The sequence below is a fragment of the Pseudophryne corroboree genome, chromosome 1 (assembly GCF_028390025.1).
Source record: "Pseudophryne corroboree isolate aPseCor3 chromosome 1, aPseCor3.hap2, whole genome shotgun sequence".
In the NCBI taxonomy this organism is placed as follows: Eukaryota; Metazoa; Chordata; class Amphibia; order Anura; family Myobatrachidae; genus Pseudophryne; species Pseudophryne corroboree.
In genome coordinates this window covers 1,182,994,929-1,183,021,805 of record NC_086444.1, presented here as the reverse complement: position 1 = coordinate 1,183,021,805, position 26,877 = coordinate 1,182,994,929, and the positions used below count along the sequence as shown (strand labels likewise).

Sequence of the window (26,877 nt, the reverse complement as noted above, 5' to 3'; positions counted from 1 at the left end):
AGATATTTTTATACAATTTTTTAATAGGTTTGTGCATTAAAAAGTTTGTGTACATACACACAATTTATTTATGTTTCATATACACCTTATACACACAGCCTGAAGGTCATTTAATACAATATTTCTCTGACGTCCTAGTGGATGCTGGGTACTCCGTAAGGACCATGGGGAATAGACGGGCTCCGCAGGAGACTGGGCACTCTAAAGAAAGATTTAGGTCTACCTGGTGTGCATTGGCTCCTCCCCCTATGACCCTCCTCCAAGCCTCAGTTAGATTTCTGTGCCCGGCTGAGCTGGATGCACACTAGGGGCTCTCCTGAGCTCCTAGGAAGAAAGTATATGTTAGGTATTTTATTTTCAGTGAGACCTGCTGGCAACAGGCTCACTGCACCGAGGGACTAAGGGGAGAAGAAGCGAACCTACCTAAGTGGTGGTAGCTTGGGCTTCTTAAGCTACAGGACACCATTAGCTCCAGAGGGATCGAACACAGGACCCGACCTCGTCGTCCGTTCCCGGAGCCGCGCCGCCGTCCCCCTTACAGAGCCAGAAGCAAGAAGGTGGTCCGGAAAATCGGCGGCTGAAGACTTCTGTCTTCTCCAAGGTAGCGCACAGCACTGCAGCTGTGCGCCATTGCTCCTCATGCACACCACACACTGCGGTCACTGATGGGTGCAGGGCGCCGGGGGGGGGGCGCCCTGAGCAGCAATATTAACACCTTGGCTGGCGAACTGACACCATATATAGCCCCAGGGGCTATATAGGTGTTTCTTAACCCCTGCCAGAACTTTTACAATAGCGGGAGAAAGCCCGCCGAAAAAGGGGCGGAGCCATCTCCCTCAGCACACTGGCGCCATTTTCCCTCACAGCTCTGCTGGAGGGATCGCTCCCTGGCTCTCCCCTGCAGTCCTGCACTACAGAAAAGGGTTAAAAAGAGAGGGGGGGCACAAATTAAGCGCAGTATATATATATATATATTATGCAGCTATAAGGGAAATCACTATAGGTGATATCCCTGTGATATATAGCGCTCTGGTGTCTGCTGGCATACTCTCCCTCTGTCTCCCCAAAGGGCTTTGTGGGGTCCTGTCCTCTGTCAGAGCATTCCCTGTGTGTGTGCTGTGTGTCGGTACTGCTGTGTCGACATGTATGATGAGGATAATGATGTGGAGGCGGAGCAAATGCCTGTGAATGGGATGTCACCCCCTGCGGGGTCGACACCGGTGTGGATGGACTTATGGAAGGAATTACGTGACAGTGTCAACTCCTTACATAAAAGGTTTGGCGACATAGGACAGCCGGCTGCTCAGCTTGTGCCTGTCCAAGCGTCTCACATGTCATCAGGGGCTCTAAAACGCCCGCTACCTCAGATGGCAGACACAGATGTTGACACGGATACCGACTCCAGTGTCGACGACGATGAGACTAGTGTACCTTCCAATAGGGCCACCCGTTACATGATTGAGGAAATGAAAAATGTATTACACATTTCTGATAATACCCCAGATACAACAAAAAAAGGGTATTCTGTTTGGTGACAGAAAACTACCAGTAGTTTTCCTGCATCTGAGGAATTGATATGAGGTGGGTGAGGAAGCGTGGACTTCCCCCGATAAGAAATTGATAATTTCTAAGCAGCGTACCCTTTTCCGCCAGAGGATAGGTCACGTTGGGAAATAACCCCTAGGGTAGATAAAGCGGTTACACGCTTATTAAAAAAGGTGGCACTACCGTCACGGATACGGCCGCCCTGAAGGACCTGCTGATAGAAAGCAGAACACTACCCTTAAAAGCTATATACACACACATGGGCATTATATTGAGACCTGCTATTGCCTCGGCATGGATGTGCAGTGCAGCAGCTGCGTGGTCAGATTCCCTGTCGGATAATATTTATACTATAGATAGGGACAATATTTTGCTGAAAATAGAGCATATAAAAGACGCTGTCTTATACATGCGTGATGCACAGAGGGATATTTGCCGACTGGCATCACTAATAAGCGCTATGTAAAACCATTGCCGCCAGACGGGGGTTATGGACTCTGCAATGGTCGGGCGATGCCGATTCAAAACGGCACATGGAAGTTTGCCCTAGAAGGGGGTGGAACTGTTTTGGGATGGTCTTTCAGACCTCGTTTCCACAGCTACGGCTGGGAAATCAAAACTTTTGCCACAAGCTACCCCACAGCAAAAGTAAGCACTGTATTATCAGGTACAGTCCCTTCGGCCCCAGAAAAGTAGAGGGCTAGAGGCTCATCTTTTCTGCCAAGAGGAAAAGGTAGAGGGAAAAAGCTGCAGCACACAGCTAGTTTCCCGGGAGCAGAAGTCCTCCCCTGCGTCCGGTAAGTCCACAGCATGACGCTGGGGCTGCTCAGGCGGACCCGGGTACGGTGGGGGCCCGTCTCAGAAATTTCAGCGCACAGTGGCTCTCTCACAGGTGGATCCCTGGGTTCTTCAAACAGTATCTCAGAGGTACAGGCTGGAATTCGAGACGTCTCCCCCCCGCCGTTTCCTAAAATCTGCCTTACCGGCAACTCCCTCTGTCAGGGAGGCAGTGTTGGTGGCTATCCAAAAAACTGTATTCACAGCAAGTGATTATCAAGGTACCCCTCCTTCAACAGGAAAAGGGTTACTTTTCCACAATGTTTGTGGTACCGAAACCGGACGGTTCGGTGAGACCCATCTTAAATTTAAAATCCTTGAACACATATAACAAAAGATTCAAGTTCAAGATGGAATCGCTCAGGGCGGTTATTGCGAACCTGGACGAGGGGGATTACAGGGTCTCTCTGGACATCAAGGATACTTACCTGCATGTCCCCATTTACCCTCCTCACCAGGAGTACCTCAAGATTGTGGTACCGGACTGTCACTATCAGTTCCAGACGCTGCCGTTTGGATTATCCACGGCACCGAGGGTCTTTACCATGGGTAATGACCGAAATGATGATACTCCTTCGCAAGAAGGGAGTTTTAATTATCCCGTACTTGGACGATCTCCTGATACAGGCGAGGTCCAAGGAACAGTTGGTAAGGGGGTAGCACTTTCTCCGGAAGTGCTGCAACAGCAGGACTGGATTCTCAATTCCAAAGTCACAGTTGGTCCCGACGACACGTCTTCTGTTCCTGGGAATGATTCTGGACACAGACCAGAAAAAAGTGTTTCTTCCAATGGAAAAAGCCGAGGAGTTGTCATCTCTAGTCAGAGACATCCTAAAACCGGGACAGGTGTCGGTACATCAATGCACACGAGTCCTGGGAAAAATGGTAGCTTCGTACGAGGCGATTCCATTCGGAAGGTTCCACGCAAGGACTTTCCAGTGGGACCTGTTGGACAAATGGTCCGGGTCCCATCTCCAGATGCAACAGCGAATAACCCTGTCGGCAAGGACCAGGGTGTCGCTGCTGTGGTGGCTGCAGAGGGCTCATCTACTAGAGGGCCGCAGATTCGGAATACAGGACTGGGTCCTGGTGACCACGGATGCCAGCCTTCGGGGCTGGGGTGCAGTCACACAGGGAGGAAATTTCCAAGGACTGTGGTCAAATCAGGAGATTTCGCTTCACATAAATATTCTGGAGCTAAGGGCCATTTACAATGCCCTAAGCCAAGCAAGACCCCTGCTTCAGAACCGGCCGGTACTGATCCAATCAGACAACATCACGGCGGTCGCCCATGTAAACAGACAGGGCGGCACAAGAAGCAGGAGGGCAATGGCAGAAGTCACAAGGATTCTCCGATGGGCAGAGAATCATGTGTTAGCACTGACAGCAGTGTTCATTCCGGGAGTGGACAACTGGGAAGCAGACTTCCTCAGCAGGAACGACCTCCACCTGGGAGAATGGGGACTTCATCCAGAAGTCTTCCAGATGCTGGTAAACCGTTGGGAAAAACCACAGGTGGACATGGTGGCGTCCCGCCTCAACAAAAAGCTAAAAAGATATTGCGCCAGGTCAAGGGACCCTCAGGCGATCGCTGTGGACGCTCTAGTGACACTGTGGGTGTACCAGTCGGTTTATGTGTTTCCTCCTCTACCTCTCATACCCAAAGTACTGAGAATAATAAGAAAGCGAGGAGTGAGAACTATTCTCGTGGCTCCGGATTGGCCAAGAAGGGCTTGGTACCCGGAGCTTCAAGAGATGCTTGCAGAGGACCCTTGGCCTCTGCCGCTCAGACAAGACCTGCTGCAGCAGGGACCCTGTCTGTTCCAAGACTTACCGCGGCTGCGTTTGACGGCATGGCGGTTGAACGCTGGATCCTAAAGGAAAAAGGCATTCCGGAGGAAGTCATCCTTACCCTGATCAAGGCCAGGAAGGATGTCACCGCAAAACATTATCACCGCATTTGGCGAAAATATGTTGCTTGGTGTGAGGCCAAGAAGGCCCCAACGGAGGAATTTCAACTGGGTCGATTCCTGCATTTCCTGTAAGCAGGTGTGACGTTGGGCCTCAAATTGGGGTCCATTAAGGTCCAGATCTCGGCCCTGTCGATTTTCTTCCAGAAAGAACTGGCTTCACTGCCTGAAGTTCAGACTTTTGTCAAGGGAGTTCTGCATATTCAGCCTCCTTTTGTGCCCCCAGTGGCACCTTGGGATCTCAATGTGGTTTTGGGAGTTTCTGAAATCACATTGGTTTGAGCCACTTAAGACTGTGGATTTAAAATATCTCACGTGGAAAGTGGTTATGTTGTTGGCTCTGGCTTCGGCCAGACGTGTGTCAGAATTGGCGGCTTTGTCCTGTAAAAGCCCCTATCTGATTTTCCATACGGATAGGGCAGAGTTGAGGACTCGTCCTCAGTTTCTCCCGAAGGTGGTATCAGCTTTTCACTTGAACCAACCTATTGTGGTGCCTGCGGCTACTAGGGACTTGGAGGATTCCAAGTTTCTGGACGTAGTCAGGGCCCTGAAAACTTATATTTCCAGGACGGCTGGAGTCAGGAAAACTGACTCGCTGTTTATTTTATATGCACCCAGCAAGCTGGGTGCACCTGCTTCTAAGCAGACTATCGCGCGCTGGATTTGTAGCACTATTCAGCTGGCGCATTCTGCGGTGGGACTACCGCAGCCTAAATCTGTAAAAGCCCATTCCACGAGGAAGGTGGGCTCATCTTGGGCGGCTGCCCGAGGGGTCTCTGCTTTACAACTTTGCCGAGCTGCTACTTGGTCAGGGGCAAACACGTTTGCAAAATTTTATAAATTTGATACCCTGGCTGAGGAGGACCTGGAGTTCTCTCATTCGGTGCTGCAGAGTCATCCGCACTCTCCCGCCCGTTTGGGAGCTTTGATATAATCCCCATGGTCCTTACGGAGTACCCAGCATCCACTAGGACGTCAGAGAAAATAAGATTTTACTCACCGGTAAATCTATTTCTCGTAGTCCGTAGTGGATGCTGGACGCCCATCCCAAGTGCGGATTGTCTGCAATACTTGTAAATAGTTATTGTTACAAAAATCGGGTTGTTATTGCGAGCCATCTGTTTAGAGGCTCCATTGTTATCATACTGTTAACCGGGGTTCCTATCACGAGTTATATAGTGTGATTGGTGTGGCTGGTATGAGTCTTACCCGGGATTCAAAATCCTTCCTTATTGTGTCAGCTCTTCCGGGCACAGTGTCCTAACTGAGGCTTGGAGGAGGGTCATAGGGGGAGGAGCCAGTGCACACCAGGTAGACCTAAAGCTTTCTTTAGAGTGCCCAGTCTCCTGCGGAGCCCGTCTATTCCCCATGGTCCTTACGTAGTACCCAGCATCCACTACGGACTACGAGAAATAGATTTACCGGTGAGTAAAATCTTATTTTTTTTATAAATTTGTGTATTAAACAAAGTTTGTGTACATTGAGCTATGAGAAAACAAAGGTTTCACTATCTCAGTCTCACTCAAAAAATTCCGTATTTCGGAATATTTGGATATGGGATGCTCAACCTGTAGTAATTTGTAGCTATAAATAATTCATTATTGACATGATCCACAATGTACATATAAGCATTTCTTAATCATCTGTTACGTGATATTCATGTAGATAGTGTTGATACCTAATTTGACTCTTTCCAAACCAAAGAATTTAATTGCATGGTACAGTAGTGGGCCCTACACACTTGGCAATCCGCTGCCGAGCTGCCCGATGGCAGATACCAGCGGCGAGGGGGAGGTGACGGGGGCGCCCCATGTCACCTGGCTCCATAGCAGTGCCTGCTAATATGGACGACCATCGTTAATCGTTGGTGCCTACACACTGCACGATATGAGCGAGTTCTCGTTCATATCGTGCAGTGAGATCTGTAAGTGTGAAGGGCCCATAGGTGTCAGGATGTTTAGATGAAAAATGTTTTGCGACGGTAGTGAGTGGTTTCATTTTATCCCAGTCTGACGCATCGTTTCCCACTCTCCCAACATGTTCCAGAATGCATTGCTTAAAGGGTCTGGATGTCATTCCCACATACAAAATTTGGCATTAACAGGTGATGCAATAAATTATTTCTGACGTTATACAATTAATGAAATCCGTGATTATCACTTCTCCTTTCTGGGTCTGGACGGTCTTGGTTTTGTAAATATAGTTGCAGGCTTTGCATGATTCACATGTGAGGTGCCCATGATTTTTGTATTCTGTAGTACGGTATTACAAAAATGGCTACAGACTAGCAGATCTTAGAAGGTTTGGGGTCCTCCTCCAACCCATACAGACCTTGTTGTCCAGTTTTTGGGCCAAGTCTGAATCTGTTAGAAGTACTGGCCAGTAGTTGTTGATCATATCATGGATTTCCTTCCATTCACTGCAGAAGTTTCCCACTTATTTGTGTAGTGCCACTATTCCTTTTTTGTTGGAAGATGAGTTTCTCTTAGTTTTATATAGGGACTTCTGTGCTTTCTTAATCTGATTATTGCTGTAGCCCCTATTCGTCTTAGTCTGAGAAATTCTCACGTAGGTATGTTCTGTTCCATAGGTTGGAAATGTGAACTAGAGCTATGTAGAAGACTGTTGGTCCATGTTTCCTTCTGTTGGTCCATGTTTCCTTCCTATGGAGGAAGGAAACATGGACCATTCCACTCGCATCCTTATACATCTTGAGGTCTAGGAATGTGAGGTGTCTCTCATCTCATGTGTGCATTTGAGATTCAAATTGTTGTTCAGAGAGTTGATGAATTCAAGTAGGACTTCCTTGTCTCCTTCCCAATTACCAGGATGTCATCAATATATTGCATCCAGCTGATCACATATGCTTGGTGTATGGGCCATTATCTTCACAGAAGACTTTTTCCCGTTCCCACCAACCTATAGGTTGGCGTATGCCTCTCAATTAGAAAAAAAAAAAATGTAAAGAGATTCTTATGTAGTACAAAATGCAATAATTCTAATAGGAATTCCCTAAAGTTGTCCATACCCTCCATTTTCAAGAAAGTATTTGGAGTTAGTTGTCATTCATTATAAATTAACAAATAAAGCGTGCTCTTGTTTGTACATACTGATGCAATAAAGTCCGGGTGTTATACCCAGAATCTTTTTGTGGGATACACACTACTATAGTGTTCACTCTAGGCTGTTTTAGCAGGGTACCGCGCCCTGCCCGTTTTTTTAGCAGGCAAAACCCGCCCTGCTAGAACAGCCGCCCGTTTCCTGCCCTCCCGGCGTGTATAGATGCGGCATCCATTCACGCATTGGGAGAGAACTGGGGGAAGCCCAGCACCGACGGAGGTGCTGGGCACGCCCCCAACAGTGACGTCGTTGGCCACAGACGCTCTCTATAGTAGCGTCTGTGGGCCTCACCGCCCCCTAAAATGACGTAGGCGTGGCCACACACCCTAATTTGCGTGGTCGCGCCCCCAGAGTCCGGCGCCCTGCCCCTTTTCACTCCTAGAGTGAACACTACTACTATACTCAGTTGCCAAATGATATACCCGGGATGTGTGTCCATTCTGCTCAAGATCTATATCCAAAATGTATGGGGTACTTCATACGGGCTGCGGCAATAGCCAGTGGAGGTATCTAATGATGTCATTAACCATGCTCCATGTAGTACTGTGAGGGAGTATCGGATCCTACATCAGAAGTGTACGTTCTTGATCCCTCAGCATCCTGTTTTGTGTACTTAGGGCCTAATTCATCAAGGATAGTAAATTCTGCTAATTAGCAGAATTTTATATCCTTTGGATCGCACGCTGGGGGCCGCTTCAACAAGCAGAAATTGCCCCCCCCCCCCCCCCCCCTCCAAACACGGGGCGATCGTAATAATTTCCGGTTGGATCGCGATTTGCGATCTAATCTGAATTAGCCCATTATTCCTCATTCCCCCACTCACTGGCAACACATGGGGGACAGTAGGAAAAGCTATAGGATGCGCTTAGCATTTACACTTCCCTCTTGGGCACTATCTACATGACTATCATGCCAAAGGTTATTAGGAAATACCTATACATACATTGGGGTCGATTCTATTCGGCAACTAATGAATAGCGCCGGGAATTAGCTCCCGACGCTATTCAATTCAGCAACTAATTACCTGCAATTGTCGGGAATTCTTCTCTCATTCCCGGGGGATGAGAAGAGAAACCCGACAAAAGTGCTGCCTCGCGGCCGGCGCGAGGCTGATTCTGTCGGGAATCAGCCTCGCGCCGGGGAGTTAAGTCGGAGAATGCCCGTTCTCCCGACAATTCAACCTGTTTTGTCGGCGAGAACGGGCCATCGCCGACGTAACTAGTTGCTGAATTGAATAGCGTCGGGAGCTAATTCCCGGCGCTATTCATTAGTTGCCGAATAGAATCGACCCCATAGTGGATCGTGTCACTAATTATTTATAGCTGGAAATTATTATATACTGATGCGGTGCAGCTTAAGTGCTTATTATACTTGAACTTGGAATATATTTGGCAGACCTAATTAGTGTATTTGAAGGAATTATATTTGTGACTACATGAGTATGCAATTCTAATAATTAGCCATTATCATTACTAATTGTCTAAGGGCTACAGTGCTATACTGAATGATTACCCAAGGAGCCACTATGGTGTCAGTAAGAATAGCCTGCAATGTATTAAGTGCCGAGGCATCCATACGGTACACTCCCTGCTGACCATTATTGGGATTAATCATCTTACAAATAGCAGTGGTATAACACTGGGAGGACCGATCAGCCGGGATCACAGTTCTGTAAGTAACAGCAACTTGTCTCATGTTCTCTATGATATCAAAAATGCTGAGAGAAGTTGATCCATTTGTTTTAGGTTGTGGCAGATGTATTACGTAAACCTAACCAATATTTGACACACTGTTTGAACCAGTGGGAAAGGAGAATGTATTCTATTTATATACATCCCACATTTCTTTCTCTATAAGTCGTATATATTTTTAAATGATTGAAATAAAAGCTACATTTTAATCTTATTTATAAAATAAGTGTTCCTTGTCTATAGGTAATGATCTTGTTGTACATGGGGACAATATGATCTGCCAATTCATTTATTCGTCAGTGAGCGTCCCTAGGACAAGGGGGGAGGGGGGGGAGCACTTTTCCTGCATCGCAAGCCTCTCATGTGAGTGTTGCTGTGTATTTGAAGCTTTATGGACTGATTGGACATCTGTGCCAGCACATTTTGTGTATGTGGTGAATCCCATCCTGCACATATTTTCTTGAATGGCCTTATGGTGGAGTTCTCGGAATCTGGGCTATTCTCTGAACCATCCCTAGAGCTGAGGCATCTTGGTGTGTCTGTCTGTCTCTCTCTCTCTCTCTCTCTCTCTCTCTCTCTCTCTCTCTCTCTCTCTCTCTCTCTCTCTCTCTCTCTCTCTCTCTCTCTCTCTCTCTCTCTCTCTCTCTCTCTCTCTCTCTCTCTCATCGGGTGGCACTCCAAGAGGACTTGTCACTTTATTTCCAAGTGACAAGTCCTCTTGGAGTGCCACCCGATTTGATTGGATACTATTGCACACAGCAAGGGACTGCACCGGGGCAGTTGGGAGTGCTGCCATCCGCATTTGTGTATGTGTGTATATTTATTTATCCATCAGTCCTAGCTGTGGCCTGTTTTAGCCCTGACAGTTTTTAAAGGCTGAAATGCACCCTGCCTCTTTAGTGGCGTCCTGCTAAAACAGCCTGTCTGCTGAATAGTTGCTATGCACATGGCGTCTATTCATATTAAAGGGAGAGCTTGGGGGGAGCCCAGCAGCTACGGAGGCGCTGAGCACGCCTCCATCAGATTAGTAACATCGAGGTGGCTGGACTGTCCCCGATAGTGACGTCGGTGGGGCCACGCTCACTCCCCAGTAACCATGACCCTTTTTCGGGCGCCCTGCCCTGTTTGCATCTTAGCAAGAACATTAGGTAGTGATCTCATTAGCCGGTAATTAAAGAAGATCAGTCTCAAGAAACTTGTGCCTCTGGGTGTTTATTAAAGTCACTGCTTTTTAAGTGTCCCTGGGTGTAATATTACATAGGTGCATGTGAGGAGTGTTGTTTCATAGAAGATTCTTGTATATGTGGGTTAAAGTGAATGAACCTTAGCATGAATAAACCCTATGTCAGTGGCACATGAGGGGATAAGAAGTCTGGTCTCTGGAGGCCTGAAATCTAGCTGACAGGAGCCAGTATTGGATAAACACTCGGCCTGTTTGATCTCCACCTTTTAACCAGCTTACAGCTTTTCCATGGTGTTTTACACAACTAAAGGCCCATACTCACAGAGAGATTTCTGCAAGAGATGTGTTCTGAGCAATTTATCACGGGAGATGTCCCTTGAACATCCCGGTGTCTAGATCTCCCATACACACGTGAGATCTGTGTTGAGCAATCTGTGCTGAGCAATCTGTGCTGAGCAATCTGTGCTAAACAAAAAAAAAAACTATTTAAATAGTGGGTTGGTATTATAGTGAGGGGGGTGGGGAGAGTGTGTCTTTTTCTAAACAAAAAAAAGACCTTTTTAAATAGTGGGTTGGTATTATAGGGGAGGGGCAGGGGCGGAACTGTGGGAGGCAGTGGAGTCGGCTGCCGCCGGGCTCCTGGCCACAAGGGGGCGCATCTCCTCCACTGTCTCCCGCAGCCTGAGGACTGCGCTGCTATTGCAGATGGAGGAGCTGTGTCAATGACACGGAAGCTGCCTCCTGTAGAGAGAGATGGCACTGGCTGCAGCTAGGGGGAGATCCAGAGCACAGCTCCTCCCGGGCCCTTAGTAAGCCACCCGAGGGAAGCTCAGAACTCTCTGCTCCTCCATGCTCTGGATGATAGCCAAAGGTAGGCACTGTGTGGGGGGTGGGGGAGAGGTGTATTTGGGGGGAAGTACTGTGTTTTGTGTGTGCTTGTTTTTAAGTGAGGTGTGTGTGTTTTTAAGGAAAGTTGTACATTCAAGTAAAAGAGGCATGTGTGTGTGTGATGTGTGTGAGTGGCATGTGTGTGAGAGGCATGTATGTGTATGTAAGTGGGAGGCATGTGTATGTAAGTGAGAGGCATGTGTGTGTGTGTGTGTGTGTGAGAGAGGCATGTGTATGTAAGTGGGAGGCATGTGTATGTAAGTGAGAGGCATGTGTGTGTGTGTGAGAGGCATGTGTATGTAAGGGGCCCTACACACTCGGCGATGCGCCGCCGAGGTGGCCGACGAGCGACCCAGCGGCGGGGGGGCAGTGACGGGGGGAGTGAAGTTTCTTCACTCCCCCCGTCACCCGGCTCCGTAGACTTGTAGGCAAATATGGACGATCTCGTCCATATTGGCCGGCATGCACAGCCGACATGGCCCCAGCGATGAACGAGCGCGGGGTCGCGCATCGTTCATCGCTGGGGACTCCACACTGCACGATATGAACGATATCTCGTTCATTAATGAACAAGATCGTTCATATCGTGCAGTGAAATCGCTATGTGTGTAGGGCCTATAAGTGAGAGGCATGTGTATGTAAGTGAGAGGCATGTGTATGTGAGAGGCATGTGTATGTGAGAGGCATGTGTATGTGAGAGGTGTGTGTAAGTGAGAGGCACGTGTGTGAGAGGTGTGTGTGAGAGGTGTATGTAAGTGAGAGGCGTGTGTGTTTAAGTGAGACGTGTGTTTAAGTGAATGAGGCGTTTGTCTTTTTTTTAATATATATCTAGTGTTCACGCTAGGTGTCTGCCCCTTTTTTAGACAGCTGAATCCCGCCCTGCCCATTTTTGTGCGCCCTGCCGCCCCGCCGTTTGCTGCCTGCCGGACCCCGCCACGTCGCCGGATCCAGCCGTGCGCCGCCGGACCCGGTACGTACATGAGAGTCCCCCTGGGCTAAATTAACCTTGTAAGTATTTTGCAGCTGTAAACATTAATCTCAGTGCTTTCTACCTGGTGCAGTGTGCCTCAGTGCTCTCTACCTGGTGCAGTGTGCCTCAGTGCTCTACCTGGTGCAGTGTGCCTCAGTGCTCCCTACCTGGTGCAGTGTGCCATTAGTGCTCCCTACCTGGTGCAGTGTGCCATTAGTGCTCCCTACCTGGTGCAGTGTGCCTGAGTGCTCCCTACCTGGTGCAGTGTGCCTGAGTGCTCCCTACCTGGTGCAGTGTGCCTGAGTGCTCTCTACCTGGTGCAGTGTGCCTCAGTGCTCTCTACCTGGTGCAGTGTGCCTCAGTGCTCTCTACCTGGTGCAGTGTGCCTCAGTGCTCTCTACCTGGTGCAGTGTGCCTCAGTGCTCTCTACCTGGTGCAGTGTGCCTCAGTGCTCTCTACCTGGTGCAGTGTGCCTCAGTGCTCTCTACCTGGTGCAGTGTGCCTCAGTGCTCTCTACCTGGTGCAGTGTGCCTCAGTGCTCTCTACCTGGTGCAATGTGCCTCAGTGCTCCCTACCTGACGCAATGTGTATAATGTGCTTTATCTGGCGCAATGTGTATAATGTGCTCTATCTGGCGCAATGTGTATAATGTGCTCTATCTGGCGCAATATGTATAACGTGCTCTAGCCTCTACCTGGCGCAGTGTGTATAGGAGGTTCTAACTGGTGCAATGTGTATTAGGGGCACTACCGTGTGGTGTAATGTGAATTGACACTATTATGTGGCCACGCCCCTTCCCCACGAAACAACGCCCCTAGATTTTTGCTGCGCACCTTCGGTGCGCACTGTCCATGTTTTGCCCATAGGAATGGGAGCACCAAGCATTATAGTATGTACCTAAGTTTGCCCATTTAACTTAAAAATTTACCCTCACGAATGAAAAATGTGCCCTCCCCGTGATCAGCACCCTGCCCTAAAAAAAAAATACTACAGTGAACACTAATTATATTGGCACACCGCTGCGCCAAAGCATCTCCATGGAGACCTGGTGGGTGAGGGAGCACTGTAGGTGTACTATAATGGTATGCTGGTGTCTGTTTTATTGTAATGACTGACTTGGAATGCGTCCACTTTCTATGTGTATCTATATTACTATTGGGAAAGGTACCTGAGCACCCTTCTACTGTTCACCATGGGTGCGGGATAGCTACATATGGTATGTGTGTGTATGTGTAGGGGGGCACCAAAATGTATCATGCCTCCGGGCGACTGGGACGAACTTACGCCACTGGGGAGGGGAGGGTGTGTCTTTTTCTGTTGTGTCCGCATCTCTCCTCCTACAAAAAGTGGATCTCTATATTATAACTATAAAGGTTATTTTAGCATAGTCTTGATGGCTATAGTTAATGCCAACTATGAGTTCATATTTGTGGATGTGGGGAAAAATGGAAGAGCATCCGATGGCGGATCAATCAAAGATACTGTGTTTTATGAGAGGCTGCTTTGCAACCAATTAGACCTACCGAAAGCTGAGGACTGCATGCATGGCTTGAATTATGTGTTTGTGGCAGATGAAGCCTTTGCTCTGCACGAGCACATCATGAAACCCTACCCACAAAGGAACTTATCCAAGGAGAAACGCATTTTTAATTATCGGCTCTCAAGGGCCCGCCGCATAGTTGAAAACGCATTTGGGATCTTGAGTAGTAGGTTCAGAATTTTCCACTCTGCTATTGGCCTAAGGGTGGATAAAATAGACTGGGTTGTGTTGGCCTGCTGTGTTCTACACAATTATCTAAGGCGTAAGACTGGCCCAAAATGCCCCCCATCTACTACTCCGGCTAACAACCCTGATGTGGACTCTGCCAGGCTGCCTGCTCAGGCCGACAACTCTGATGTGGACTTTGCCAGGTTGCCTGCTCAGGCCGACAACTCTGATGTGGACTCTGCCAGGTTGCCTGCTCAGGCCGACAACTCTGATGTGGACTCTGCTAGGTTGCCTGGACTTGAAAGGCCACAGTCCACACCTAATCCCACTTTAAAGGCTAGAAAGGTCAGGGACGACTACCTGACCTTTTTTAATGGAGTAGGTGCAGTGGATTGGCAAGACTCCTACATTTAACTGCTTTTATGTTTGATAGACATTACATATGCTTGATTGGTTTTATATTTTATTGTATTTTTTTTATTTATTTCCAAAATAAAAATGTATCTTGTTTTAAACTTCTGTTGTCAGAGTATGTACCTGTGTGTGTTTTGCATGTATATTAAAAAACAACGTAGCCATGAGGAACTCTGGGGTCAGGTATACCCAGGACACTTCACGACTGCGTCGTTTTTTGTGGGGGATAAGTGAGGACTAATGGGATCCAACAGTGTGAACCAAGTCAGGCATACCTGTGTGTGCCATCACCCCTGTGTTCCGTCCCAGTCACTGTATCACCTCTGTGTCTGAGGGGGCGCAAATTTACAGTTTGCAGGAGGGCGCCGGACACCATAGCACTGGCCCTGGGAATCAGTATGATATCCCGGCAGCAGGCATCCCGACAGTCATAATCCCAACGTCGGGATGGCGGCCACCGGAATGCCGGCAGCGGCTCGAGCGCAAAGAAGCCCCTTGTGGCTCGCTTTGCTTGCCAAATTTTTAGTCTCCCTCTATGGGTGTCATGGACACCCACAGGGGGAGAATATGTCAGGATTGTGGCTATTGGGAACCCGACGCAGAGATCTTAACCGCATCCCTCTGTAATAAATGTCCCCTTTAACAGTACCTTGAAGGTAGGATTGTCCTCACTTATCTCCCCTTAAAAAAAAATTTTTTTAAGGGGGGATAAGTGAGGACAAATTTGGTACAACAGCATTCCTATCATAACTCCCCCAAAAATTAAAAATATAATGATAAACCATAAAAAATACACAACACTTCTTTTTTGTTTTGAAAATAATTTACTTATAAAAATATATTAATTTTTAACACTTATGCAACTGGATTCATCGATAAGAATGACCAATATCCCAACGTTCAAAAGTCCAGGACAAAAAACCGACACTATGGTAACTATGAACAACATAAAAGAGTCGAGGAAACATGGAACAATTTGTCCAACGGAAACTAAAAAACTAATAAAAAAAATTATAATTTAATAATTGAAAAAAGTAGCCTCGTCCTCTGGGGGGAGCTGTGTACTCAGCATTGCTGAGTACAATCCAGTGGACAAAGTGCTGGTGGGAGGAGTGGGCAGAGTGGGTGTAGGTGGGGGTCCCGGCGAAAAAAAAGGGCGCTGTGGCGGAGGATTACCCGGCGGATAATAGTATGGTTGGGGATAAGGATACTGGGACTGTGGGGCATTTCGTGCGCGCCGCACAGGATTTGACATTAGATCCAGGTCATCGGATAGGTCATTATCCTCGGCCCTTCTCAATACATCAAATACTATGCGCCTGAAAGTTCTAAAAACAGTTTCGGGCATTACACGTATCTGAGATTCTATCGTGTTTGAAAATTGACGATAGAAGTCTGGTGGCCTATTAAGCATTTCCTCTGCCCGTTGGATAAATTGAACCGTGCTGGAGGATGCAGAATCGGAACTCAATGATGAATTCTTTTGTCTCCGCCTTGGTGGTGCTGTCGACCGAGATGGTGCTGACTCCTCACCACTGAGCTCCAGTTCTGTTGCCTCTGTTGCGGAAGTGTTCATTACCTCCGGGGTAGATTCCTGTAAAAAAAAAAGAAAATAAAACATTAGGGCGTTGATTAAACAATGATAAAGTTGAACATTTTAAAGTGTTTTAACTTACCGGATTAAGGGTCCCCTCTTCCTCTGGCGTCTTAGGAGACTCTTTATCCAGGCTACCCTGTCCATGTAATTTCGCCTCTCTCTCCAAAAGGAACTTCATCTGTTCATAATACCATAGCGTCGGCTGGTAAACATCATCAGTTCCGGCTCCTGAACGTTGAGACTCGATCACGCGTGTGTGTTCCTTCTTGAACACCGTCCGCAAGTTTGCTATCTTCTTCTTCGCCCAAAGTAGATCAGCATCACTGTTATGGGCTTTGCTGTACTCCACCAATTGTCTGTAGGCCTGATCCTTCTTCTGTCTGTTTGAAAAATCCTTGCTACGGACCTTCCACAGACATTCGCTGGCCCGATACACATCAATGAATCCAGTTGTGAACTCCCGGTCCATGTAAGAAGCCATTGCTGTGAGAAAAATAAAACAACACTATTTAAATAACAAGCAAGGAAAAACTTTAATAAAATATGTTGACCCTCGCATTAAAAAAACCATGCCGCTTATACACGTGTTGCACCAGGAAATGGTGCTTATACACACGCTGCGCCAGGTAAAGCCGCTTATACACACATTGCAACCAGGTAAAGCCACTTAAGCACCACAAACATATAGTAACACCCCCTATCCCCCCCCCCCGCCTGCTAATACAGCTTCAAAGCACATTAAGCAGCCTGTCTAATCATACGGATACATCCATCTTCTCCTAGACCGCTATCACCAGCCGCATCACACTCCCCCATATATGTATCGCTCGATACACAGGACAGCCTCATAAAAACATAATTAATAACAACCCCCCCCCCCCCCCCCACCCGGCTGTTAATACAGCCCACACTCCAGTGGCGTGTGGCGAGGTCAGTGGCTGGTGAGGCACTACAGCCATAATGTTCGCCGAATCCTGCCGATGACCCCCTACTGCCGCCGAGCCAATGCCCGCTACTGCCCCTGTGCCGATGCCCGCTGCCACCGCCAATGGCTTACAAACTCGCCCACCATCAACTTACCCAGCCCTCCACCCAGGGCCGGTGCTAGGGTGTTCGGCGCCCCCCCTGCAAACTATAAATTTGCGCCCTCCCATATTCCTTTGGCGCGCACCGGGAAAAGGGGTGTGGTCTCACAAGTAAGGGGCATAGCCACACAATAGTACCCCCATTCAAAATTACGCCACAATGTAGCACAATCTTATTCATCATATACGTAATGCCCCACAAGTAGTAGTAGCATCCTTATACATAGTGCACCCCCAGTAGTAGTAGCGTCCTTATACGTAAGGCCCCCCAAGTAGTAGTATTATTGTTATATCTAATGCCCCCCAAGTAATAGTAGCATCCTATACATAATGCTCCCCCCAAGTAGTAGTATCTTCCTTATACGTAATGACCCCCCTAGTAGTAGCATTGTTACACGTAATGGCCCCCCCATTAGTAGCGTTGTTACACGTAATGGCCCCCCCATTAGTGGACATTACTTAGTGGACATTCCCCATTAATGGAGAAGGGTCTGAATGGGTTAAAAAATAAAAAAAATGCGTGAGGTCCCCCCTCCTAAGTATAACCAGCCTCGGGCTCTTTGAGCCGGGCCTGGTTGTTTAAATACTGGGGGAAAAATTGGACAGGGGTTCCCCGTATTTAGACAACCAGCACCGGGCTCTTAGTCCGGTCCTGGTTCCAAAAATACGGGGGACAAAAGATGTAGGGGTCCCCCGTATTTTTAAAACCAGCACCGGGCTCCACTAGCCAGGGACATAATGCCACAGCCGGGGGACACATTTATGTAGGTCCCTGCGGCCGTGGCATTACCCCCCCAACTAGTCACACCTGGCCGGGGTTCCCTGGAGGAGTGGGGACCCCTTAAATCAAGGGGTCCCCCCCTTCAGGCACCCAAGGGCCAGGGGTGAAGCCCGAGGCTGTCCCCAGCACCCCTGGGCGGTGGGTGCCGGGCTGATAGCCATGAGTATGTAAAAAAAAAGAATATTGTTTTTTGTTGTGGAACTACAAGGCCCAGCAAGCCTCCCCCGCTTGCTGGTACTTGGAGAACCTCAAGTACCAGCATGCGGGGAAATAACGGGCCCGCTGGTACCTGTAGTTCTACAACAAAAAAAATACCCAAATAAAAACACAACACACACACCGTGAAAGTAAAAATTTATTAAATACACACTTACACACTCACACATACTTACCTACATCCCACGCCGGTCACGTCCACTTGTCCAGTAGAATCCAATAGGGGTACCTGTAACAATGAGAGACAGATTACTTACCTACATCCCACGCCGGTCACGTCCACTTGTCCAGTAGAATCCAATAGGGGCACCTGTAAAAATTAAAATTACACTGACAAACGAAGTAATCCACAGGAGGAGAGAGATAGAGAGAGAGAAATAGAGAGAAATTAATGAATATTATGCAATCACTGATGTGGGAGGACGTTAGCACAGACAGGGGGGAGTGCTGCTACTGGCTGGGAGGACGGAGCCGGGGGAGGAACGAGGGGGAAGGGGAAATTCCTACCCAGCCACCGCACACATGCGCCGCGCCGGAAGAGGCAGTTATTATTAATGTACTGCCGGGGTGGGGGGGGGGGGGGGCTGGGTGTGACACTGTTATTATTAATATACTACCAGCGGGGGAGGGGGGAGGGGCGGGGGCACCGTTATTGATGTTAACTGGGCTGTATGTATTTACAGCCGGGGGGTGGGGTGACACCATTATTATTAATGTACTACTAGCCGGTGGGGGGGGGGGGGAGAGACCATTATTATTGATGTTAACTGGGCACTTGTGTGGGTTGTATTAACAGCCGTGTGGGGGGGGTTCACTACGATCTGCCGGCGACCAGCATACCGGCGCCGGGAGCCCGACAGCCGGCATACCGACACTTATTCGACCCCCCTGGAGGGAGAATAAAATAGTGTGGTGCGCCACCGTGCCCGTAGCGTGGTGAGCGCAGCGAGCCCGCAAGGGGCTCATTTGCGCTCGCCACACTGTCGGTAAGCCGGCGGCCGGCCTCCCGGCGCCGGTATGCTGGTCGCCGGCAGATCGTAGTGAACCCCCCCCACACGGCTGTTAATACAACCCACACAAGTGCCCAGTTAACATCAATAATAATGGTCTCCCCCCCCCCCCCCCCCACCGGCTAGTAGTACATTAATAATAATGGTGTCACCCCACCCCCCGGCTGTAAATACATACAGCCCAGTTAACATCAATAACGGTGCCCCGCCCCTCCCCCCCTCCCCCGCTGGTAGTATATTAATAATAACAGTGTCACACCCAGCCCCCCCCCCCCCCCCCCCCACCCCCCCCACCACGGCAGTACATTAATAATAACAGTGTCACACACCCCCCCCCCCCCCCCGGCAGTATATTAATAATAACAGTGTCACACACACACACTCCCCCCTATAAATACATGCATGAAAATGGTGTGTGTGTGTGTGTGTGTGTCCCCTCACGGCTGTTAATACAGCCCGGTCGATAACAAGGGGCTCAGCGCACCGCACGCAAACACCCCCCCCCCCCCCCCCCCGGCACCCATCAATGCCGTTTATGCTGCCCACAGCGCACCCGTTGGCACTTACCGTTTTGCTGCTGCTGCTGCTGACGTGCGTTGCGCTGGCTGGCTGTAGCTGGTGTGACTCTAGTCTGTGGTGGTGAAGCAGGAGACGGAGACGGAGGCGGGACCAGCAGAGGAAGAAGACGAAGGCGGGACCAGGAGAGGCAGGAGGCGGAGGTTGGACCCGGCAGAGGACGGAGTGGCAGAGGAGAGTGACGTACATCGCTGTAGCACGTCGCTCATTCTGTACACACGAGCGATGTGCTAAGCGACTGTACTAGATTTTGCCTGCATGCAGGCCAATCTACAATCAGCGATAGCGATGCGCGGGGCTGCGCATCGCTATCGCTTTATGGCATACACACTGAGATATGTATGCTTAATTTCTAAGCAATCTAGTCAGATTGCTTAGATTTTAAGCACAGATCTCTCCGTGTGTACCCCCCTTAAGAGGACATCGCAGCAGCTCCCCCAGGATTTTCCCACAGCCCTTCCAGTAGGGCATTAACCCTGCCACTGTGGACGAGGGGGCAAGTCAACGTTGCATACCTGTAAGATGTGAACGATGAGTGCCGTGTGCCGGTGAACTGTGGGTGCAACGTTCCAAGCACCCTGTCCAAAAATACACTGGCACTGATCACTAGTATGGAGTCAAGCGGTGCCCATTTAAAAAACAAAAACTAAAAAACAGATTGGAGTTGGGGTAGACACTTTAAGTCCCTAGATCTCCGCAGCCCTGGTGCCTAGTAAGGAAAATAATGGAAGAGCTCCGTCCAACATGGCTCCCTAAAGTCATGGCTACCCGTATTTAAAATGGGGTAATCAATCCCCTTCTTCAAATGGCGAGGCTCCCTAAGTAGTTATTGCCTGGCGAGCCCCAGAAATTGACTGAAACAGTGCCCCAAATGTACAATAAATTTAATGGCCAGATCTCCCCAATCTTGTGTCAACTTTTTTTTTTTATTTGAACATTTTAATGAAATGGTTATAATTAACTAAAAAATATATCTGTATATTTTCAAGTGCTGAATTTTTTTTATATGAAAATTTACATGTAGACTTTATTCTGGAAATGTGGATTACTGGCCGTGTTGTTTACATTTTGTTTTGTACATTTTGTTACATTTTGTTTGGAGAAAACGTAAAGTTATTGATTTTTGAAATGTGTGTTGGTCAAATTCAAACAAGTAGGCTCAGCACAGGACAGAGATAAAGCAATGAAGCAGGAGGGGGGGGATTAGCATCTACAATGCCACTTTGTCCAATGGAGGCACAAACTGCTCATTAGGTCTATAGCTACCCTGCGCTGAAGAAGATATCTTCCTTTAGACAGTGTTGTGGATGGCTTCAAATTTGGAAATAGATATATATAGAGAGAGATAGTAAGCTTGTAATTATTGACTGGATAAAGGCATCTAACCGTATACAAGATAGAATCAATACGTCTCTCTGTAACCAGCTTTACATACTGCATATTTTGTTTAGTGATATGGGGTGCCATATTATTTGTTTATGTAAGTGTTTATATAAATGAAGTATATAGTAATATCATTGTATGAGCACACAGTATCCTATCATTGTGTCCTCCTTGTCTGTACCGTCATTGGACTCTTGTCTCTTAGAATTGGGGAGACTTCTGAATAGTCTCACTGAGGACAAATGGGTCAATTCAGTTGGGAGCGAATTGGATCCTGGAAACTGTTCTAACCGCGATTTCACTTTCCAGTGTTTTGGAGTACAGAAAACGGTCTATAAAGACGCTTGTTGCCCATCGTTTATTTCACCATTACAAAATTAGCAAAAATCATTAAATTAACACCTAAGAACCCTAGTACTTTGTTTATAGCCACTGACAGCTTTGAATACTGGCCTGCTTTCTCAGTTGGCACTTTTTCAGGTCTCAGGATGATTTGTCCCTTGCTATAGAAAAGTTGAGAAACCTCGCCATAAGTCACCATGTCTAGTTGAACCTCGCATTGCCACAATATATGTACGTTTATTTTTGCAATCATTGCATCCAAGTGAATTGACACCTGTGCATAGAATAGTGGTAATCCAATCTTCAGTGGTTTATTTATGCAGTAGTAACTACTATATTCAACATTTTACTTGGTAGTCTACATTGTAGCAATCCAAGGAATATTATTTTCTAGGATTGTAGTTTGCAGCACTGTATAATGGTGCATTACAGAAAGCTGGGACATAACAGCCATTGCTTGGAACTAGGGTGGCCTGAGATTGGTTTGTTTCCTGTGTAGCATCGCACACATAACGGACCATGATACCTGAGAAGGAGGGGAGGTTCTTGCGGGGGTGACCTCTGACTTCAGGGGTTGTCTGATCCCGGGATTGGAGCCCGGACGATTTTTGGCCTAAATCCCAGGATCCTCCACCCTACTTGGAACATTAGCCTCTCACGCGTGAGGTCCGTTATCTGTATTTATGTTGTGGTGCCAGAGATAATGTGAACAGAAATTTTTTGAAATGGCAAATTAGTTCTTTTGATTTCCAATATCATCTCTATGCTGATGACACTCAAATCTATCTTTATGGACCTCTCACCTGCTCTCCTCACTCGTATCTCCAACTGTCTCTCTGCTATCTCTTCCTGGATGTCCCAGCGCTTTCTTAAACTTAACATGTCTAAAGGTGTGTACACACGGTAAGATATTTTCTTCCGATTCTGACTATATAGTCAGAATCGGAAGAAAATATAGTGCAGATCGCAAGGTGACAGTCACCTTGCGATCCCGATCCGATGCCGATGCGCGGCCCCGCGCGGTCGGCATCGGAAGAAAAAATAGGCTGTGCAGGCAAGTCAATCCTGACTATCTCTATAGAAGAGATAGTCAGGATTGAAATCGCACATAGCCAGCATCGCAAGCACAGTTATTATGTGCTTGCGATACTGGCTAAGTGCCGACCCGGCCCCCTGTCGCACGGTGAGAATCGGATAAGTCCGAATCTCACCGTGTGTATGCACCCTTACCGTGTGTACACACCTTAAGACCGAGCTGATCATCTTTCCTCCCTCCCGCATAACCTCACCTCCTACAATCTCATTATCTATTGATGGCACTACTATCTCCTCTACCCCCCAAGTGCGCTGTCTTGGAGTAATCCTTGACTCCTCCCTCTCCTTCAAACCACACATTCAGCACCTCTCACAAACCTGCCGTTTTCATCTAAAAAATATTTCCAGGATCAGACCCTTTCTGACCCAGGATGCTACTAAGACTCTTATCCACTCACTGGTCATCTCCAGACTGGACTACTGTAATCTCCTCCTGACTGGCATTCCTGACAAATACCTCTCTCCACTCCAATCTATCCTCAGTGCTGCTGCCCGGCTCATTTTCTCACCAAACGCACTACGTCCACCTCTCCTCTCTTACTAGACCTTCACTGGCTCCCCTTCCCTTTCAGAATCCATTTCAAGCTTCTCACAGTCACTTACAAAGCCCTCACCCACTCCTCGCCCATCTACATCTCTGATCTTATCTCGCTTTACACTTCCACCCGTCCTCTTCGCTCTGCTAATGCTCGCCGACTCTCCTGCCTACGGATTACTTCCTCCCACTTCTACCTCCAAGATTTTTCACGTGCTCCACCACTTCTCTGGAATTCCCTACCTCTCCCCCTCAGACTCTCCACCTCTCTACAAAACTTCAAACGGGCTCTCAAGACCCACTTCACCAAATCCAGCCAAATTTCATCCTAAACCTCTGTTCCACGCTCTCTATGTACCCCATCTGTCTCACCCCTGTCTGCCCCTCCCCTTTAGAATGTAAGCTCTCACGAGCAGGGCCCTCTTCCCTCATGTGCTTACCCTTTTCTTACTTTAATAATCTTCAGCTGCACCAAATCCAGCAGTCTTCTGCCACCTGATACTTATTCCGGTGTCATCTGCTGATGTAGCTATGTTTATTTACCCTGTACTTGTCCTATACTGTCATCAACTGTAAGTTGCTGTTTTCCTGTTTGATTATTTGTTTATGTACTGTGTAATTGGGCGCTGCGGAACCCTTGTGGCGCCATATAAATAAAGGATAATAATAAATGAATGTTTAGGTTCTTTCCAAGACTAGTAGCTTCACCTTTCTGTAAATACAGTCACCTCTGACTAGATGGAGGCTGAAGGGTGTCGTAGGTAGGTTTTATATCACAGGTAAGTATTTATCCACAGTTTTGTCTGCATTAGATAGTAACAGTAGTGTAGAAAATATTTCTGTGTGTTCATTATAGGCGGCCAAAGTCAGAGTGTAGGTCACCCTACGTCAGTGCGTGTAGTGGTTACAGAGCTGGGAGTGGCGGCTCTGTCCCTTAATGTTAGGATGGTTTGTCGTGCCCTATAACATTTATTTATCTTATATTAAAGTGACAGCTGATATCTTCTTATTGTCTCTGTATTTGATTTAAATGTATTGTTTTCGTTAATAAGATTACCAGTAATGTGGGCTATTTTTGTATGCTAGAGGGTGGTCCCAGTGGCCCTTGGTGTGTATTGGTTTGCCTGTCACTGTTATAATGGTGCTTTATGATGTGGGCAGCATCATGCCATTTTATTCCATCTTATATTAATAGGATAAGGAAACAGTCACTGTTTTGGGGTTTTAGTAATGGGTGTATTTCTTCTGGAGTATGTTGGTGTGGCTTCGGTGAGTAGTCTGTTCTCGGTAGAAACATGAAATGCACTTTCTATTCTATCGTCTGAACACCTCCTGTATTCTCAGCATGGTGTCTGGGGAGCTTCCTGTCTAAGAGTAGGGCCACACATAGCGGGTCCTGCTGAACGGGACCCTTTTGGCCGCTGTGTGGCCCTACGCTAAGCCCATGCAGTATAGCACAGCGTCCTGTCACGTCTCGCTATACTGCCACACTATATTACTGCCCCCTATAAATGTATATAGGTACACTACTTCCGTCCATCCATAAATGTTTATAGGCACACTCATTACTACGGCTTGCAGAGGTCACCATGCACTAGAAGGCTGATGTTGCAAATAGGCCCAACCCAAGTCATTACAGACAGATTTGTCTGGGTATCAACCAGCAGCATGTACTAAAGCAGCAATAGGCTTTATTGTAGATTGGAAAAAAGGATGGATGCTGCCCCAGCCATATTAATGCTTGTAGGTTTGTAATAAATGGCTTCATGGTTGCATCGTGCTCTGGTTGAATTGTTGCACGGCCAGCTTCTTCTAAGCCTTGAGCCCTAGTAAGGCGTTTTCCCCCATAGGGCCTGGAGGGGCGGATTTACTTTAGAGAAAAGGTGACCGTTGTCAGATAGAAAGCAGTAAGATGTGTGTACCGTGACCTCTTCTGTAATACACAGAAGGGATATTGGCATGCCTGCGTTACGGCAATCAAGAATATCAAACTAGTTTTAAGTAATTTTTATTCCCTGATCCTGACCGAAACCGATCGGGGAAACTGGGGATTTTTAACATGAAGAATTTACCCGATTCCTGGGCCGATGATCACCACCATATCCGGTCACATTGGGGAAACAGGCTAGATGTAATAAGAGGACCGTAACACACACACACACTTGTGTGTACGTGATGCTGCACCATAGAGCGGGTGCAGCCTCGTGGGGATGAGCCCCCTGCATTGCACTGTTACTATGGGAGATGACCAGTCACTTGTTACTATGGGAGATGACCAGTCACTTGTTACTATGGGAGATGACCAGTCACTGTGAGGGGTGAGAGTAGAGGAGGATCCCCCGGCATTACTCGGTTACTATGGGAGATGACCAGTCACTGCGTGGGGTGAGAGTAGAGGAGGAGCCCCCAGCATTGCTCTGTGTGTGTTACTATGGGAGATGACCAGTCATTGTGAGGGGTGAGAGTGGAGGAGGAGCCCCCAGCATTGCTCTGGGTGTTACTATGGGAGATGACCAGTCACTGTGTGAGGGGTGACAGTAGAGGAGGAGCCCCCGGCATTGCTCTGGGTGTTACTATGGGAGATGACCAGTCACTGTGTGAGGGGTGAGAGTAGAGGAGGAGCCCCCAGCATTGCTCTGTGTGTGTTACTATGGGAGATGACCAGTCACTGTGAGGGGTGAGAGTAGAGGAGGAGACCCCAGCATTGCTCTGGGTGTTACTATGGGAGATGACCAGTCACTGTGTGATGGGTGAGAGTAGAGGAGGAGCCCCCAGCATTGCATTGCTCTGGGTGTTACTATGGGAGATGACCAGTCACTGTGTGATGGGTGAGAGTAGAGGAGGAGCCCCCGGCCTTGCTCTGTGTGTGTGTTACTATGGGGAATAGTATAAGTATATACTAGTATATACTAGTATAAGTATATAGCTGGCATAGCTCCTCCCCCTGACGTCAGAGGTCGTTTCTCCGACTTGGCTCTAGCATTTACCTTGCTTGCGCTGTGTGGGGGTGAGAGCAGTGTGCGCCACAGGGCTTAGTTGCTGGGAGCGCGCACGCAGGTTGGCGGTGACGCGCACGGAGAGGAGAAGGAGGTGAGCAGACGGTGAGGCCTGTGTGCTGCGTGTGTGAGCTCGGCGTGGCTGCGGAGGGGACACCGGCGGACGGCGTATATAGCCGCAGACGGGAGCAGAAGGCGAATCCCGGGAGAAGGTAATCGGAGGGGAGAGCCGAGGCCTGAGCCCGGACTGTGCGTGTATGTGTGCGGGGGTAATAATGGCGGCGGAGGAGGGGGGGATGGGTCACCGCTATACCATGGGGGCGGGCAGGGCGCACCGGGGAGAGAGCAGCTACGAGGTAACTGGCTGTAACACTGGGCGAGCGGCACCACATGGCTCAGCATGGCTTTTCCGTGCCAGACACCCGGGTACCTGCCGCGTGGCCCTGACTGCGCTCGCAGCCATAACCCATGTACCCACAGTCACCCACAGGGGGCGCCACTGCTACATATACATCTAGTGTGTGTTCTGTAAGCAAGGAGAACCTGTACAGCACTGTGGCGTATGCAGGCGCCATGTAGCTTATAGCTGCAATATACATGTTATTCCATTGTTATTTGTTTTTCCCCTTGCAGCATAACATATCTGTGTATAGTGGCTGGTAGGGAAGACCTAGAAACCAGCGCTACCACTTTCTAGTTGTGGATCCTGGTCAGATATTCGGTCACAATATGGAGTTACAAAGCGCAGGACATGAGCTTCTTATTGTTCCAGGACTAGCTTCCCTGTGGCATATGCCTGTCCTCTCAGTGTGTGTATAATGCCCCCTCCCCCATCACTACATCCCCTTTCACATTACCACTTGGGTTATTCTGTCTCGTACTTCCCCCAGATACGAACAGGAAATATCACAGTAAAATAGTGATTTGCTGTTACT

General features: G+C 48.2%; 2 protein-coding genes across 5 annotated transcripts in view; one reads left to right on the top strand and one right to left on the bottom strand.

Moving 5' to 3' along the window:
• The window catches only part of ZNF638 (zinc finger protein 638), a 350,552-nt gene that overhangs the window by 242,599 nt on the left and 81,076 nt on the right, over positions 1-26,877 (top strand). The window contains exon 1 of one of the 4 annotated variants that reach the window (XM_063925293.1): positions 26,016-26,154. The exons of the other annotated variants lie outside the window; for them this stretch is intronic. The gene's annotated coding sequence lies outside the window, so the exon portion shown is untranslated. Of the gene's footprint in view, positions 1-26,015; positions 26,155-26,877 lie in introns of those variants that run through there. 4 annotated transcript variants of the gene reach the window in all.
• On the bottom strand, positions 15,160-16,514 carry LOC135011867 (uncharacterized). The gene is made up of 2 exons (XM_063952498.1): positions 16,003-16,514; positions 15,160-15,920 (listed from the first exon to the last, which is right to left on the bottom strand). Exons 1-2 carry the CDS (start codon positions 16,402-16,404, stop codon positions 15,345-15,347), a joined length of 978 nt encoding a protein of 325 aa, XP_063808568.1. The 5' UTR covers positions 16,405-16,514; the 3' UTR covers positions 15,160-15,344.

What these genes read in the sequence shown, in the direction of transcription:
- LOC135011867 (XM_063952498.1), bottom strand. Translation starts at nt 16,404, where the DNA reads ATGGCTTCTTACATGGACCGGGAGTTCACAACTGGATTCATTGATGTG. An exon ending in AAGAGGGGACCCTTAATCCG is followed by an intron (nt 15,921 to 16,002) that starts GTAAGTTAAAAC and finishes TTTTTTTTACAG; the next exon opens with GAATCTACCCCGGAGGTAAT.